We start from the raw sequence: 15,678 nt of genomic DNA on the forward strand, positions 1-15,678 counted from the left end.
GATGCCCCTCCCCAAATCCCTGGTGCTCAGGGAGAACTCATTGGGTTGTGATTGTCAGAAGCGCTAGCATGCTTTACAAACAAACCCAGTCTTCAAATACTGCTCCAAGGAAAAGTGGATTCTGCATCCTATATAAATCTCTCGCTTGTTTTTGCATCACTTATTCTGGATTCTCCCCCCACCCATCGATTGCCAAAAAAAATAATGTGCATCAGCCTAACCTTAGGCAAGAGCTCTGAGGGCATTTGAAATGCCAGCACCCCTGACCACTGGAGCCGCTCTGGATTGACTATAATTTCAATAAGTGCTTTCAGGCACATATTTGCAGCCACAAGGACCAAAAGCTTTGCTTTGATTTTTAAGCAAAGGTTAACATTCTGAGGAAACCATAGGCTGGGTCCCATGAATTGTTCCCACGCTCATGCCGATCGGCAGCATACAGCCCCTTTCACATTATCAGTTTAAAAATGCATATCTGAGGACGGAGCTGGATGGTTGCTGGACAAATGGGGCATTCCCAACTCCAGGTTTCCCCTCCTATTTCTAAAGAGCCCTAATCTGGATGGCCCAGGCTGGCCCGATCGGATCGGATCTCAGAAGCTAAGCAGGGTTGGCCCTGGTTGGTACTTGGATGGGGGAGCCCCCAAGGATGACCGGGGTTGCTAAACAGAGGCAGGCAATGGCCAACCACCTCTGAACGTCTGTTGTCTTGGAAACTATGGCAACTTGGTGGCACTTTCCTCCTCCACCACCACCACTTCTTATAAAAGGGCATGTGGCACATAGGCAGGGAGGTGGGAGGCTTTAACCCTTCCCCTTCCTCTGGCTCTCCAATGCAAATCTCTCCTCCTCCCCAATTCAGCCTTAAAGGGGTTTTCCCCCCTTACCTGGGTTTCAAAACTAGATGTGGGTTTGGATAGATGAAAAAACAGCTCTGGGAAGGGAGGGCATTTGCAGAGAAGCGTTCATAGTCACCAATGGGGAGAAGCTCCCTTCTGCATACCCTTCCCATAAACACCCCCCCCCCATGTGTTTCTGGCAAACACAGGATTGGGGCATGTACTTGGCCACTGAGAGCCCATGGCCACCCGTCACTGGGAGAAACTGCCTAGTTCATGTAACGCGTTACGTTTACAAAAGGTGTGGAACAGTTACTCATGTGTAGCACTACCTGCTCCTTGTCTGAAGGAGAGCCCAGCAGGCCCCCTTGCCTGTTCCCAAGAGCGTTCTTCTTGGCTGTTCTTGTGGCTCCTACTTGACTGGAAGCCCTGCCGTGGAACCGGCTGCAAAGAAGTGTGACTGTTTGCTGTGTCGCACGAGGCTCCCGCCTCCAGCTCTCTCCAGGTTGTCACTGACTGTATCCGTCCCCCACCCCACCCCCAAGTCCTCTTTCATTTCCGAAGCAGATGGTGAATTTTCAGGACCCGTGAGGTCTCTACAGTGCATCTGAACCACAGGTAAGATATTCCTTCAACCCCAAAGAGGGAGCAACTCCCCCCCAGTTCTAATAACATGCCTCGTTCCCCCGTCCTCTCCTAACTCCCCCCCCCCCAGGGCTTCAACATGTGTTTTAATTTCCCTTTCTCTTTTCTAGAGTTCAGCTTGCACCATGTGTCTGTCTTAAGCGCTCCAGTCGGTCTTTGTCTGCTGGTGTATGTCCTCCCCACTCCCACCCCAACGTGCCTGCCTGTAGCCACTGTCCCCGCTGTGGGAAGGTGCTCTGGCTTTGCATCTGCTCCTGTTTCCTGAGTCTGGAGGACCTGCTTGCCCCCCTCCCTCCCCCAATATGTGGCCGCTCCTCAGGGCCTGTCGGGTAAGGAGACTGACACCCAGAGAAAAGCCCGTGGCCCTGCTGCGGGAACGGATGGGGGTTGGGGTTGCTGGTGGAGTGGGTCAGTGACACCCCCTGTGGTTCCCTGCTGGACAGACAGGGTTAAGGAGGGCTTAATTCCATTCAGAGCTGAGCGGGGTTCAAGACACTTGGGGATGTTGCATCCTAACAACCACCCTGCAAGGTAGGTCACTTTTAGAGCCCATGATTCCCACGGGTGCCGTTGGCCTCGGAGCAGCCTTGCAAATAAGCCCACCAAAGTGATTAGCTGAGCAAAACAGGCAGTAGCTCCTCCTGAATCGCCTCTCTTATTGATGGCCTATAGGAAACTGAAGGGGGGGGGAGAAGCTGAACCAGATCTCGTCCAGTTGACAAAGGCTTTGTGGTGAGAGCCAGCATGGTGTAGTGGTTAGGAGCAGTGGAACTCTAATCTGGGGAACCTGGTTTGATTCCCCACTCCTCCACATGACAGGCAGACTGTAATCTGGTGAACTGGATTGGTTTCCCCACTCCTCCACATGCAGCCAGCTGGGTGACCTTGAGCTAGTCACAGTTCTCTCAGAACTCTCTCCGCCTCACCTACCTCACAAAGGTGTCTGTTATGGGGAGAGGAAGGGAAGGTGATTGTAAGCTGCTTTGAGACTCCTTGAGAGCCAGCGTGGTGTAGTGGTTAAGAGTGGTGGTTTGGAGTGGTGGACTCTGATCTGGAGAACCAGGTTTGATTCCCCACTCCTCCACATGAGTGGCAGATGCTAATCTGGTGAACTGGGTTTGTTTGCCTGCTCCTACACATGAAGCCAGCTGGGCGACCTTGGGCTAGTCACAGCTCTGATAGAGCTCTCTCAGCCCCACCTACCTCACAGGGTATCTGTTGTGTGGAGGGGATAGGAAGGTGATTGTAAGCCAGTTTGATTCTGCCTTAAGTGGTAGGGAAAGTCGGCATATAAAAACCAACTCTTCTTCTTCTTCCTCTTCTTAAAAGGTAGAGAAAAGAGGGGTATAAAAACTAACTCCTCTTCTTCTGCCTAGAGGCAATTTTTAGTGTGGGCTCTGAGCTTACATGGTCCCTGCCCCACCAGCTGAGACAGGACCTTGCTTCCGCCGTGCCCCTGAGGCCTGCTCTGACTGGCAGCAGCTGTCCAGGGTCTTTCCCAACAGCGGGGGCTGAATGGGGGACATTCTGCATGCCAGATATGCTCTCCCTCCCCAGCTGTGGCCCCTCACAAAGCTACCTCTCAGGTCCATGCATCTGCATTTATTTATGCCTGTATGTATTTATATCCCGCTTTTCTCCCCAGTTGGGACTCAAAGCGGCTTTTAGAACATAGTTTTCCCTTCCTCCATTTTCTCACAACAGCCCTGTGAGGTAGGCCAGGCCGAGAGTTTGTGACAGGACCAAGGTAGAAGTGGGGATTCAAACCTGGGTTGTTCCGGGTCCTTAGTCAACTGCTCTGTCTGCTGCACTACACTGGATCTCAGTTTGAACCCCAGTTTCCCTGATACTTTGGTGTGGGGGGGGGAAGGCCCAAATGTCAGTCCAGCCTTCCTCAATGAGGAATGGAGAGGTGTGAACTTGGGACCCATAATTGCCGGCACCCGGCTTTGGTAGTCAGCCTTGCGTCAACGTCTGCCTTTAAAGCCCTCATTGCGTCTCTCTCTCTTTCCACAGATCTCTGATCTCGGCCGACTGACTCAGCCCCAGGGGCGGGGAATCGGGACCGTCTCCATCAGCATCTTCTGCAGCCTGAGAAATGAAACTTAGCCCGAGAAGGGAAGGACGAGCAAGTCTCCCTCTCCCGCTTTTTTCCTCTCTCCCAGGGCTGGGCTGTCTGGGGCCCAAAATACAAAAGCCATTCCCATCTACTCTCCTTTTCCAACCTGCTGTTCTTGAATTTTATTCCTACTGACAACCGTGCAGTAGAGCTGGATTTATCAAAACTAGCCGAGGGCTGCAGGCCCCCAAATCTGGGACCTGAGGAACCGTGATGTCAGGCACAGGCAAGGGGCGTTGTTTTGCATCTTTGACACTCTTTCCAGAGGAATGGCCTATCCGCGTCTGTCTTTGCAGGCTACAGGTGTGCTAGCATTGATGGAGAGGATGCAGCTAGTGGGACTGAGCAGGGGCAGTTCCCCTCCACCAGCGCCCACCAGCTACGTGCCTGGATGTTTCAGAGGCCTTACAGAGAGACCCACCACTAGGTGGCAACAAGCTACTTGAAATACAGAGGCATCTTTGCTGCGTTGCGGAACCCAGCGCCGCTGGCTGTTTCCCCTGCTTATGGGATCTGCAGTCAGGGAGGGGCACAGAGGTGGGGGCCAAAGCAAAGGCCCTTTGGGCGAGTGGGAGCCCTCCGTTTAGCATCTGGGGTGCTTGCTGGCAGCCGCTGCCAGCTCTTCCGCCTGCTTGTCCCATCTCTTCCCTGTGTAAACTCAGCAGACTGCACGCTACTTGAATCCTCGCAACTCGCTCACAAGCCATGGATCGTTCAAGCTCAAGATTGTCTTTGAACTACAAGAGCTGAAAACCACATACTTTGTAAAAAATAATAATTCCTGTAGTAATTTAAACAAAAACCACAGCCTCTCGATCCTAGCAAAGCACACGTTTCAGTCGGCTGTCTGGACTGAAGGGGCATTTGGCTCCTCGGACATGGAATTGTTTTTTTCTGTCCCTCAGGTTGTGGGCGGCAGCTCTTTGGGGTGGCATCAGATCCACACACACACACCCATTTTTTTCCTGTGTTGGGATCTTTCTACTCAGGTGTGGCCTTTGGCGTGGGCGACGAGGTCTTGCATTTGCACCCGTGCGTTTCTTTGTTCCACTTGCTCCTCTGTGGCCCTGGGGTGAGCTGGGGAAAATACCCCTTTGGAGGACAGGAAGAGCACGACCTTGCAAGTGGTGGCCCCTGAGCCAAGCCCATCTGCCTTCTGGGAAGGGGCGGTGGCTCAGTGATAGAGCACGTGGTGTGCATTCCAGAGGTTCCAGGTTAAATCCCTGGCATCACCGCTTAAAGTGGGTCTGGGGGAGCCTTCCTTTCCCTGAGACCCTGGAGGGTCGCTGCCAGGCGAGACAGTCAATTCTAGGCCAGACTGTGAGGCAGAAGAAGGATGTGGCTGATGCATTTTGCAGGGGGGAGGAGACAGCTGCCTCACTTGCTGCCCACCACTCTGTCGTCCAAAGGACCCTCCAGGAAAACTGGCCATTGACCAGGAAGGGAGAATCTGGTAAAATGGAAAAGGTGAAGGGGAAAAAACCACCACCAAACTTTGCAAAGGGCCAATGCTGCAGGAAGGAAGAAGGCTTCGCCTGGGTCACAGCCTGCTCCTCCATTTGGATTGCATTAGAACCAAGGGGCAAAATTCGGCCTTGCTTTTGTGGGGCCACCTGGTACCCTGTTGTTGTGGGCCTGCTGTTCTGTCTTTGGCTGAGGCCCCTCTGGCCAGGGGTGTGTTGTGGGAATGCCGTGCACTCCTGCTGGGCAAACGCAGCCTCTGCCATTGTGTCCTACATTTGTGTAAATGTGCTTGTAACAATCTTGATGGCCGTTTTTGACCTGGGGGGGGTTGCTTTGAGGAGGGGCAGGGGGTTATCCGAACCCGCTTCAGTGCGCCAAATAAACACACCCTCTGTGCAGAATCATCCTGCTTTTTCTCTCCTGTGACCTCGGCGACGGCTGCCGGCATGCCTGGTTTCAAACCCAGGGAGCCTCACTGGCACACAAGCTTTCCACTTGGAGGGAGATTTTGAGGCCATCCCTTCTGATGCGGTACAGTTGTGGAAGGAGGCCAGGGATTAGATCCTGATTGAATTCTCCACTAACAGGAGTGGTAATTTCCTGCCCCCTGACCCCCAATTTGCCTCTCATGCTGCTCGGGAGAGGCTGTGGCTCAGTTTCTAGAGCATCTGCTTGGCATGCAGAAGGTCCCAGGTTAAATCCTTGGCACCTCCAGTTAAAGGGACTGGGCAAGTAGGTGATGTGAAAGACCTCAGCCTGTGACCCTGGAAAGCCGCTGCCGGTTTGAGCAGACAATACTGACTTTGATGGACCAAGGGTCTGATTCAGTATAAGGCGGCTTCTTGTGTTCTTAATCTTTTAGGAGAGGGGCCATGGTTCAGTGGTAGAGCATCTGCTTGGCACACAGAAGGTCCCAGGTTCAATCCCCGGCATCTCCAGTTAAAGGGACCAGGCAAGTAGGTGATGTGAAAAACCTCGGCCTGAGATCCTGGAGAGCTGCTGCCTGTTTGAGTAGACAAGACTGACTTTGATGGACCAAGGGTCTGATTTAGTATAAGGCAGCTTCGTGTGTTCATGTGTACACTAGCATGGTGTAGTGTTTAAGACCAGTGGGCTCTTATCTGGTGAACTGGGTTTGATTCCCCACCCTTCCATATGACACCTACTTGGTGACCTTGGGCTAGTCACAGTTTTCTCAGAACTCTCTCAGCCTCACCTACCTCACAAGGCATCTGTTGTGAGGAGAGGAAGGGAAGGTGATTGTAAGCTGCCTTGAGACTCCTTAAAGGTTGAGAAAAGTGGGGTATAAAAACCAGCTCTTCTACTAATACTGAAGTTCCCTGTCTCCCACGAGCAGCATTTTGGGGAGATCAGCGTGCTGCAACCAGAGGCAGGAACATTCTGTTCCACTGACAAGCGCTTTGCATGAGTGGAAACTTTAATCTGGATCATACCCTGGGGATGGATGGTTGTTCCCCTTTTCATTTCCTTCTGGGTTTGCGTGTTGTCGTTTCACCCATTTTTAATGAAGGTATTCCCAGTTGGTTGGGTTCTTTTACAGCAGTTTTATGACATATGCTGTTCATGCTTTATGCACCGTTTTCATGCTGTTTATGCAGAAGCATAACACTTTTGTCAAGACTTCCTTAGTAGGGTCAGGGTGGGGAGAGAGGATGCTGGTTGGCCGCTGTGGACTTGGCAGGCTGCTGGGCTTGATGGGCCTTGGTCTGATCCAGCATGGCTTTTCTTATGTTCTTATGGTTTCATCTCAAGGACCCTTGTCAGAGCTGAGGATTTTTGAACTGACGTGAAGCGGCATAAAATTCTCTAGCATGCCATGTGAGGGAGGGCCTATTTTTAACTGTGCCTCCCTGGGGAGTGAGGCTGTGTACAGTGCTTGCTAATAGTGGCTGTTATTCTGCCAGGCTCACCCCGCCCACCCTATGCCCCTGGTACTTGGGAAAGACCTCCCCGCTCATTACTTCTCACTGCCTGGCAGCTTTGACACTTGAGTACCCCCCCCCATTTGGAGAGTCATTCTTATCCCCACTGCCCACCCAAGTGAACCCGACCCCATCTTGGCACAGGGCCTCTTTCCCTTCAGGGCACCGCAGAGCTGTTGGCTGGCCCAGCTGAGGGTCACCCATGCCAGAAGCCCCCTCTACTTCATGCTGCATTAGAATCCGGATGCCGGTCAGCCTTCGTATGTGTTAGGAATGAAATGCAGCTGCTGTCCCCCGCGGGCTTCCCGAAATGCGGTGGAGCAGGAAGTTTGTGCAAGAGCAGTGATTTGGGGGTCATGCTTTGCGAAAAGCTGGAATGTCCTCGTCATCCTTCCCCCCCCCCCCACCGCTGGCGAATCTTCTTTAAATTCCATTCTTTGCTTCTTCCTTTTTGGACTAGCCAGAAATGAGGACGAAGAGTCTTTTTCTCAGGCCATCTGCCTCCGTTTGCTCGCCGGCCCTGTCCCCCCCCCCAATCGCTGGCTCCGTTGGCATGAAAGCGGGGAAACTGGCACGGAAGGGCAGAGCGTGCTTCAAGACAGCATCTCCCTTGAGCCCAGAATGAGTCACCCGCTTGTTGTACTCCCCGAGCGCTCTTGTGCCGCTCAGACGGACTGCGGTGCCAAGAGGGAAGCAACCCCCCAAAAGTTCCTATTAATAACCCAGCCGGAGTCGTGCAGCTGTTTTGGGCCGGGAGGGGGAGGAAGGTTCACTCCGGATGGAATCCAGCTCTCCTTTATCTGCCTTGTTTTTCAGCACCCGCAAAAACGATGGGAAATTGTGTTTCTCGGATTGCAGGTGGGGAAATCGTATTAACGGATTAATTCCAAAAGGCCAGAGATAGTAGGCCTGATTCACACAGGCAGGGGAATTAGTTGGTGGAGAGCCATGGTGGTGGACTGAATTCGCCACCCCTTCACACTGCCGGGGGCGGGGTGTGTGTAATTTGGAACACATATCTCTGAAAAGCTCCCTGCAAGCAGAAATCCAGCACAGTTTAGGGCTGTTTAGCTTGGAAAGAAGGTGGTTAAGGGGAGACATGAAAGAGGTCTATAAAATCATGCATGGTTTGGAGAGAGTAGACAGGGAGAAGTTTTTCTCCCTCTCTCATAATACTAGAACGCTGGGTCATCTGCTGAAGCTGGAGGGTGAGAGATTCCAAACTGATAGAAGGAAGTCTTTCTTCACACAACACATAGTTAAATTGTGGAACTCCCTGCCCCAGGATGTGGTGATGTCTGCCAACTTGGAAGGCTTTAAGAGGGGAGTGGACATGTTCATGGAGGTGAGGGGATATTCATGGCTACTAGCAAAAATGGATACTAGTCATGATGCACACCTATTCTCTCCAGGATCAGAGGAGCATGCCTATTATATTAGGTGCTGTGGAACACAGGCAGGACAATGCTGCTGCAGCCGTCTTGTTTGTGGTCTTCCTAGAGGCACCTGGTTGTCCACTTTGTGAACAGACTGCTGGACTCGATAGAACTCAGGTTGTGAGCAGAGCTTGGACTTCAGTACTGCAGTTTACCACTCTGCGCCACGGGGCTCTTTAAAAGCAACATTATAAAAATAAATTCAAACCAATGAAATATCATTTCTAAAATTAGTGCCTACTAGAGCAGGGTGCCAACACCAAGGTGAGACCTTCAAACTGGGCCGGCAACCCCCCCCCCATAATTTTGTAATCAGTGGTTGTAAATAAGGGGGGGAGGGAGTAGGGAGGCCAGCACTGATATTACCTGCGGCTGTCCTCCATCATCGGCCTGGTGGAATAGCTAATGTTTGTATTAAAGTTGTGACCAAGGCAAAAACCAGCCTGGGAGATGATGAGTCAGGCCTATGATGCTTTGAGAGGGTTTGTGGCTCTTCCCCAGGGCGATCTCAGTAATCCCAAGAATGACCCCTTAAGTCTTGTGTCGTCCTTCCTCGGTGAGCAGTCCGAGGCCAAAACTGATCAGACACCCTTCTGGTTCTATCCCTCTGCAGGCCGACAGCGGAGCTGATTGACTCCCCGGAGCCGGATTCCACCAGCCGCTGGCCTGGGATCCCCGCGAGCCACGCCTCACCAACGCCCCCAGAGTCGCTGGCCACGGTGAAATCCTTGATCAAGTCATTTGACTTGGGATGCCCAGGTACTCGACCGAGCGGTTCCTTTTAAGTTCCCCAGTGACGTGGTGAAGTCCTCGCAAGCTAGCTTATCAGAGGTGTTTGGCCTGGGCAGGGGCAGAAAGCCAGCGTGGTGTAGTGGTTAAGAGCGGTGGACTCTGGTGGACCGGGTTGGTTTCCCCACTCCTACACCGGAAGCCAGCTGGGTGAACTTGGACTAGTCATAGTTCTCTTCAAACTCTCTCAGCCCCACCTGCCTCACAACGTGTCTGTTGTGGGGAGAGGAGATTGTAAACCGGTTTTCTTGTGCTTATAAGGTATAGAAAGTCGGCATATAAAAACCAACTCTGGTTAAGAGCAGTGGTTTGGAGTGGTGGACTCTGATCTGGAGAACCGGGTTTGATTCCCCACTCCTCCACATCAGCAGCAGAGGCTAATCTGGTGAACTGGATTTGTTTTCCCGCTCCTACACATGAAGCCAGCTGGATGACCTTGGGCTTGTCATAGCTCTCTCAGCCCCACCTACCTCACAGGGTGTCTGTTGTGGGGAAACAAAGGTGATTGTAAGCCAGTTTGATTCTTCCTTAAATGGTAGAGAAAGTCGGCATAGAAAAACCAACTCTTCTTCCTTCTTCTGAATGCAGAGGTGGTCATGGAGTCCAGAGCAGGGAGATTGGTTCCTTACACTACAGATCTGCCAAATGTCTGGGTGCAAGGGGTTGGTCAGAAGCTCAGTGGCGTTCAGTTGTCACTTGGTGACATTTCTCAACCATGAGCTAGCGAGACCCAGAGATTCGTAGCAGGCCTGACATCATGCGTGGCCTTCTGCCCAGTTCATCTCGTCCCTTTTGACTGGCAGTCTCTCCCCAAGGGCTCCAGAAGAGAACGGTCTCTCCAAGTACTTGGACGTGTCGGTGATTGAACCCAGGACCTTCTGCGTGCAGAGCTGGCGCCCTACCCATGGTTTGCGTGATCCCTTGAATGTGTGAACTGAAACCAGTGTGTTTGTTCCTCTCTTAAAACTGGGTGGGGTGTTGTGCAGCTAACCCACTGATCTCCTTCCTTCTCTTTCCTGGCAGGGGGCACTGGGCAAAGCATTCCAGTCCACAAGGTCTCCCGGAGCCCCCTGAGTGGAATCCCAACGAGGACGGCTCCGGCAGCTGCCGTCTCACCCATCCAGGTACCCGTGCGAGCCCTTTTCTTTTTGTGCAGGAGCGGGGCCTTGCAGCAGGAAAAGGTTCAGCACGTCCCTGCAGCAAAGGGGAAGCCTATCTGTTTGTTTGGGTGTTTATTTTAGTGAGACATCAAATAGCAATAGATCAAAGCAAGCTCCCCCCACCCCCCAGCCACCATTCCTTGGAGGGACAATGAAGCACCCTTGACCTTGCTGGAATCCAGTGGAGGATGTGTTATTGGTTTGGGCTGGAAAAGGGGATCTGGGATTTGATCTTTTCCCCCACATGAACACATGAAGCTGCCTTCTGCTGAATCAGACCCTTGGTCCATCAAAGTCAGTATTGTCTATTCAGACCAGCAGTGGCTCTCCAGGGTCTCAGGCAGGGGTCTTTCACATCACATACTTGCCTAGTCCCTTTAACAAGAGATGCCGGGGATTGAACCTGGGCCCTTCTGCATGCCAAGCAGATGCTGTACTACTGAGCTACGGCCCTTCCCAAGAGCTCTGGTAAAGGCGAAGTGTCTTGTCAAGTCGCAACTGACTCATGGTGACCCTATGATGTTCCACTTTGTGTGGCTGGCAAGCCAAGAGATGAGCCGAGGTGGTTTGCCCCTGCTTTCCTCTGCACAGCATCCCTGGTCTTCCTTGATGGTCTCCCATGCATGTACCAGCCCTGCTCAGCTTCCAAGCTCTGATGAGATTGGGCTAATCTGGGCTATTAGGGCTGCTCCTGAAGAATTCTAGTCAATGTTTATTTATTTTTTGGATTTTTATGCCGCCCATTTCTGACCAGGTCAGGCTCTGAGAGGCTCATAGTTATTACAGTACAATTAAAAATAACCATAATTTACAATTAAAACTAGATTCATAAATTAAAAAACCAGGCGCCTTCAACTACGGGAGCCAGCATGGTGTAGTGGTTAAGAGCGGCGGACTCTTAACCACTACACCAGGTTCAATTCTCCACTGCTCCATGTGAAGCCTGCTGGGTGACCTTGGGCTAGTCACAGTTCTCTCCAAACTCAGCCCCACCATCTCACAAGGTGTCTGTTGTGGGGAGAGGAAGGGAAGGTGATCGTAAGCCGGTTTGAGACTCCTCTCATTAGAGAAAATTGGGGTATAAACGCAACTCTTCTCCTCCTCCTATACGCAACATAAAACAATGATGGGGAAACCATGCAGAGGGAGAAGGGAGCCACATAACAAAACAAAATAATCACCAGCAAGAAGGGAAAGGGAATGGAGTCCAGCAGGATGGAAACCATCACTGGTTGGTCACTGTGTGAACAGACTGCTGGACTGGATGGGCCTTGGTCTGATCCAGCATGGCTCTTATGTTCTTTTGTAAGCCTTTGAGAGGGGAGTGGATGTGTTCATGGAGGAGAGGCCTATTCATGGCTACTGGTAAAAATGGATACTAGTCATGATGCATACCTGTTCTCTCCAGGGTCAGAGGATCATGCCTATTATATGAGGTGCTTTGGAACACAGGCAGGACAATGCTGCTGCATTCGTCTTGTTTGTGGGCTTCCTAGAGGCACCTGGTTGACCACTGTGCGAACAAACTGCTGGATTTGATGGATCTTGGTCTGATCCAGCATGGCCTTTCTTTTATGTTCTTACTCCAGCCAAAGGTCCAGTTCCCTCAGAGTAAGCTTCTCAAGCTTGAACATGCTTTGTCCTAAACTGACAGCAGCCACTGCAGAGGAGTGGGCCAGAGCATCCGCCATGCAAGGAGAGGCAAGAAGTTTGGGGCTTTTCACTTTAGAAAAATGAGCTGTTTAGAAGAATGGGGTGTTGACCTGGCTTTCTAAAAGCCGCATGGAGCAGTGGGAGGTTGAAGCTGTGGGCGTGCTGGAGCCCAGCCTAGAGCAGGGGTCCCCAGCCTTTTTGAGCCTGCGGCACCTTTTGAATTTTGACAGTGCATGGCGGGCACAGTCACAGAATTGCTGCCATAAGAGGCGGGACCAGCCACAAAGCGGCTGCTGCAACTTCCCTTCAGGCACGCGGTGCAGATCCTCGTGGCAGCTGCTGTCAAAGCAACATTTTAAAAAATCTGTGCAGCCAATCAAATCTCCAATAGCAAAACCCCACCTGGGCTCACCTACTTTCTAAAGGCTGTTGGTGGCTGCCCGAAAAGGTGTCAGCAAGCACCATGGAGCCCACAGGCACCATTTTGAGCCCCCCTGGCTTAGAGTGCGTGCAGGTCGGCCTTTCCTTGGTGCCAGACACTGAATAACAGCCAAGCTGGGTCTTGGCTGGCTTCCTGCAAATGCATCCGCAAAGAGAGAAAATAGCAAGAAAAAGCCATTACTCCCAACCGGGTGGTGGTGGTGGTGGTTGTTTTCTGTCTTGGGCTAATTGATAATCAGAAAGGGTTTCTGCTGCAAAAACAACTCCCTCACACACAGTACAGTTCATGAAAGGGAGCCTTCTTTTCTATCATCTTCTTATCCCCCGCAGGGGTTATGTAACAAATTTAAGACGGTTTCCTGGACTGATTTAGCAGGGCTGCGTTTATTGGCAATCAGAGTTTATCAACCAGAACAACAAGGCAGTGGAACTAGGAACGGGGGTGCAGCAAGACCCCCTCTTCTGTAGCAGCCAAATACCCAAGCTGGAGCTGCCCAGGAACAAGCAGTTTCCAGGTTGCTTCATAGCTTTAAGTGTCGCAGGTAACATTCGCACGACTCTTCCAGAAATTTAAAGCGCTTTTCCATACATTGTCTGCCTTGTGTCTAGTTCTCATTGCCCCATCTCAAAGTGGAAAGTGCATAGCCGTAAATGGTGCTGACCAGAACAACCCAAATGACCTAGAGGAGGAAGACTGGAGTCCAGCAGCACCTTATTTATTTGTTTGTTTGTTTTTCATACTTCTAGCCCTCCTCCCCTGGCCAGGCCGGGCCCAGGGCGGGTAACAACATTAATATTTTTACCATATAACAATAAAGCTCAAAACTGGGTCTGCTGTCCACCCCCAATAAGTTGATTTTTAGACTAAAGGGAGGGGGAACCTTAAAGACCAACAAGATTTCTAGGGTATAAGCTTTTGACTCTCGCCATCCCATACCCTGGAAATCTTGTAGGGCTTCAGGTTGCGACTGGACTCCAGTTTTGCTCTTCTACTGCAGATCAGCTGCCCACCTGAAACTATCTTCCCCTACCAGGACAAGCGAAAGAGTTCAGAAAATAAGTTGACAGGGAAGTGGGGCAATGTTTAGTGTTGCCAACCTCCAGATGGTGACTGGAGATCTCCCGCTATTTCAGCTGATCTCCAGGTGACAGAGACCAGTTCACCTGAAGAAAATGGTTGCTTTGGAAAGTGGACTCCATGACATTGTACCCCACTGAAATGCATCCACTCCCTAAACCCTATCTTCCTCAGGCTCCACCCCCAAAATCTCCAGGTATTTCCCAACCCAGAGTTGGCAACCCTAGCAATGTTAGAGGTTTATAAAATTAGGCTTGATGTAGAGAGAATGGGGAGAGCTGTATATCGTGTTCAAATTCTGCGCCAAGAAAAGTGGGATTCTGTGACCTGCACACATTATTCAAACTGAACTGGTTTGCATGATTTATTCTAGCTTTGCCATTCTTGGGTGGGGTGTGTGTGGAAATTGAAGCCCTTCCCCTCCATAGGCCTGTATACTTCCCCTACGTGTAGTTATAAGGGCTAGAAACTTTAAAAACACACACACAACATAATCTTGAGTTTCTCAGGAGCACTATTTTGCACCTAATAGAGCCTCCTGTGCTACCTGCCCTTCTCTGAAATTTCAATGGGAATTTAGGCCAGAAAATTTTGACAATTGCTGCCGTGTAGATTCCTGAATTCTATTTCTGTTTCTTTTGGGGGCTTCCAGAGACATTCCACCTTCAACAGCCCAAAGCCAGCTGGGAAAGCTTTCTCCAAGCATGCCGACCTTCCAGACCTCCCCTTGGCAGGTAAAGTGCAATCAAACACTCGAACGGCAATTCTCTTTAATTCTGCATCTTTATCAAAGCCAGCATGATGTAGTGGTTAAGAGTGGTAGACTCTAATCCAGAGAACCAAGTTTGATTCCCCCACTCCTACACATAAAGCCGGCTGGGTGACCTTGGGCTAGTCACGGTTCTCTCAGAAAAAGAAGATGATGACGACAACGAAGAAGAGTTAGTTTTCATATGCCGACTTTCTCTACCTTTTAAGGCGAATCAAACCGGCTTACAATCTCCTTCCCTTCCTCTTCCCACAACAAACACCTTGCGAGGTAGGTGGAGCTGGGAGAGCACTGTGACTAGCCCAAGGTCACCCAAGCAGACTTCATGTGTAGGAGTGGGGAAAGCAACCCGGTTCACCAGAGTAGAGTCCACCGCTTTTAACCACCACACCACGCTGGTTCTCAGAATTCTCTGTGCCCCACCTACCTCGCAAGGTGTCTGTTGTGGGGAGAGGAAGGGAAGGAGATTGTAAGCCAGTTTGCTTCTCCTTAAAAGATAGAGAAAATCAGCATGTGAACACTAACTCTTCTTCCTTTTCGTCTGCCCTTGGGCAGTGCTCTCAGTGGGACCCTTCAAGCTGACCCTTGGGTCAGTGGTCAGTTGGTGGCCCTCGCCTTGAGCCTTCGAATGCCCCAAGTGCCCTTCTCCCATCTGCCCCGATGAGTGAGGTCCAGGGCAGTGGCACAAGTGGGGGGTGGGGGGGAACCATCGCCCATCCATGGCACCCCTGTGGACTCCAGCACTCATGCGGCCCACCTGGACCTGAGCAGCGGCCATGAGCATTGCCTGTTGCCCCCATCTGCCAGTTGGACAGCCCAGGAGGCCCTTGGGGTTGCTTGGGTGGCAGCCTAGTACTGCCCTTCCTTGCTGGTCGAGGTCTGGCCGGTCCCTTCTTGGCCCAAAACCCTTCATCAGCAGGCTGTAGAGCTTCCTATTCTTATCAGACAGCTTGGGTCTGATGCTTGCTGTCTTTTGAAGATTTTTTTTGGGGGGGGGATGCAGGGACCCCAGCGGGCCACGCCATCACAAACCTGTTTTGCTGCAGCCGAAATAACCCCTGGCACCTTTGTTGATACCCAAGCCCGGGTTGTCTTTGCGAAGGAATCCCTCTCTCTTGGTGGGCTGCCTGGCTCGCCGCCTGACTCCGATTTACGTCTGGTTGTTTTGTGACTCTCTTTTCAGCTGTTTGGGAGGGGGCTGTTGTTTCCCAGCATTGTTTTAGTCTTGCGTTCCTCTTCAAGTTCCCTCGGGGCAGGAGCACAAGGATTGGTTCTTCCTCAGTGCAGTTTCCATTGGATCTGTGATCTAGTGTTGGGTCCCTAGGATCTCCAAATCGGATGC

At 51.5% G+C, this 15,678-nt stretch overlaps 1 protein-coding gene across 2 annotated transcripts in view; it reads left to right on the top strand.

Annotated features, from left to right (window-relative positions):
* The window catches only part of SPECC1 (sperm antigen with calponin homology and coiled-coil domains 1), a 113,860-nt gene that overhangs the window by 66,388 nt on the left and 31,794 nt on the right, over nt 1-15,678 (top strand). For both annotated transcript variants that reach the window (XM_056865246.1, XM_056865247.1), the window contains 3 exons: nt 9,060-9,205; nt 10,259-10,359; nt 14,220-14,301. In XM_056865246.1, coding sequence (XP_056721224.1) covers nt 9,060-9,205; nt 10,259-10,359; nt 14,220-14,301 — 329 coding nt within the window. The remainder of the gene's footprint in view (nt 1-9,059; nt 9,206-10,258; nt 10,360-14,219; nt 14,302-15,678) is intronic.

Source organism: Euleptes europaea, chromosome 19, assembly GCF_029931775.1.
Source record: "Euleptes europaea isolate rEulEur1 chromosome 19, rEulEur1.hap1, whole genome shotgun sequence".
In the NCBI taxonomy this organism is placed as follows: domain Eukaryota; kingdom Metazoa; phylum Chordata; class Lepidosauria; order Squamata; family Sphaerodactylidae; genus Euleptes; species Euleptes europaea.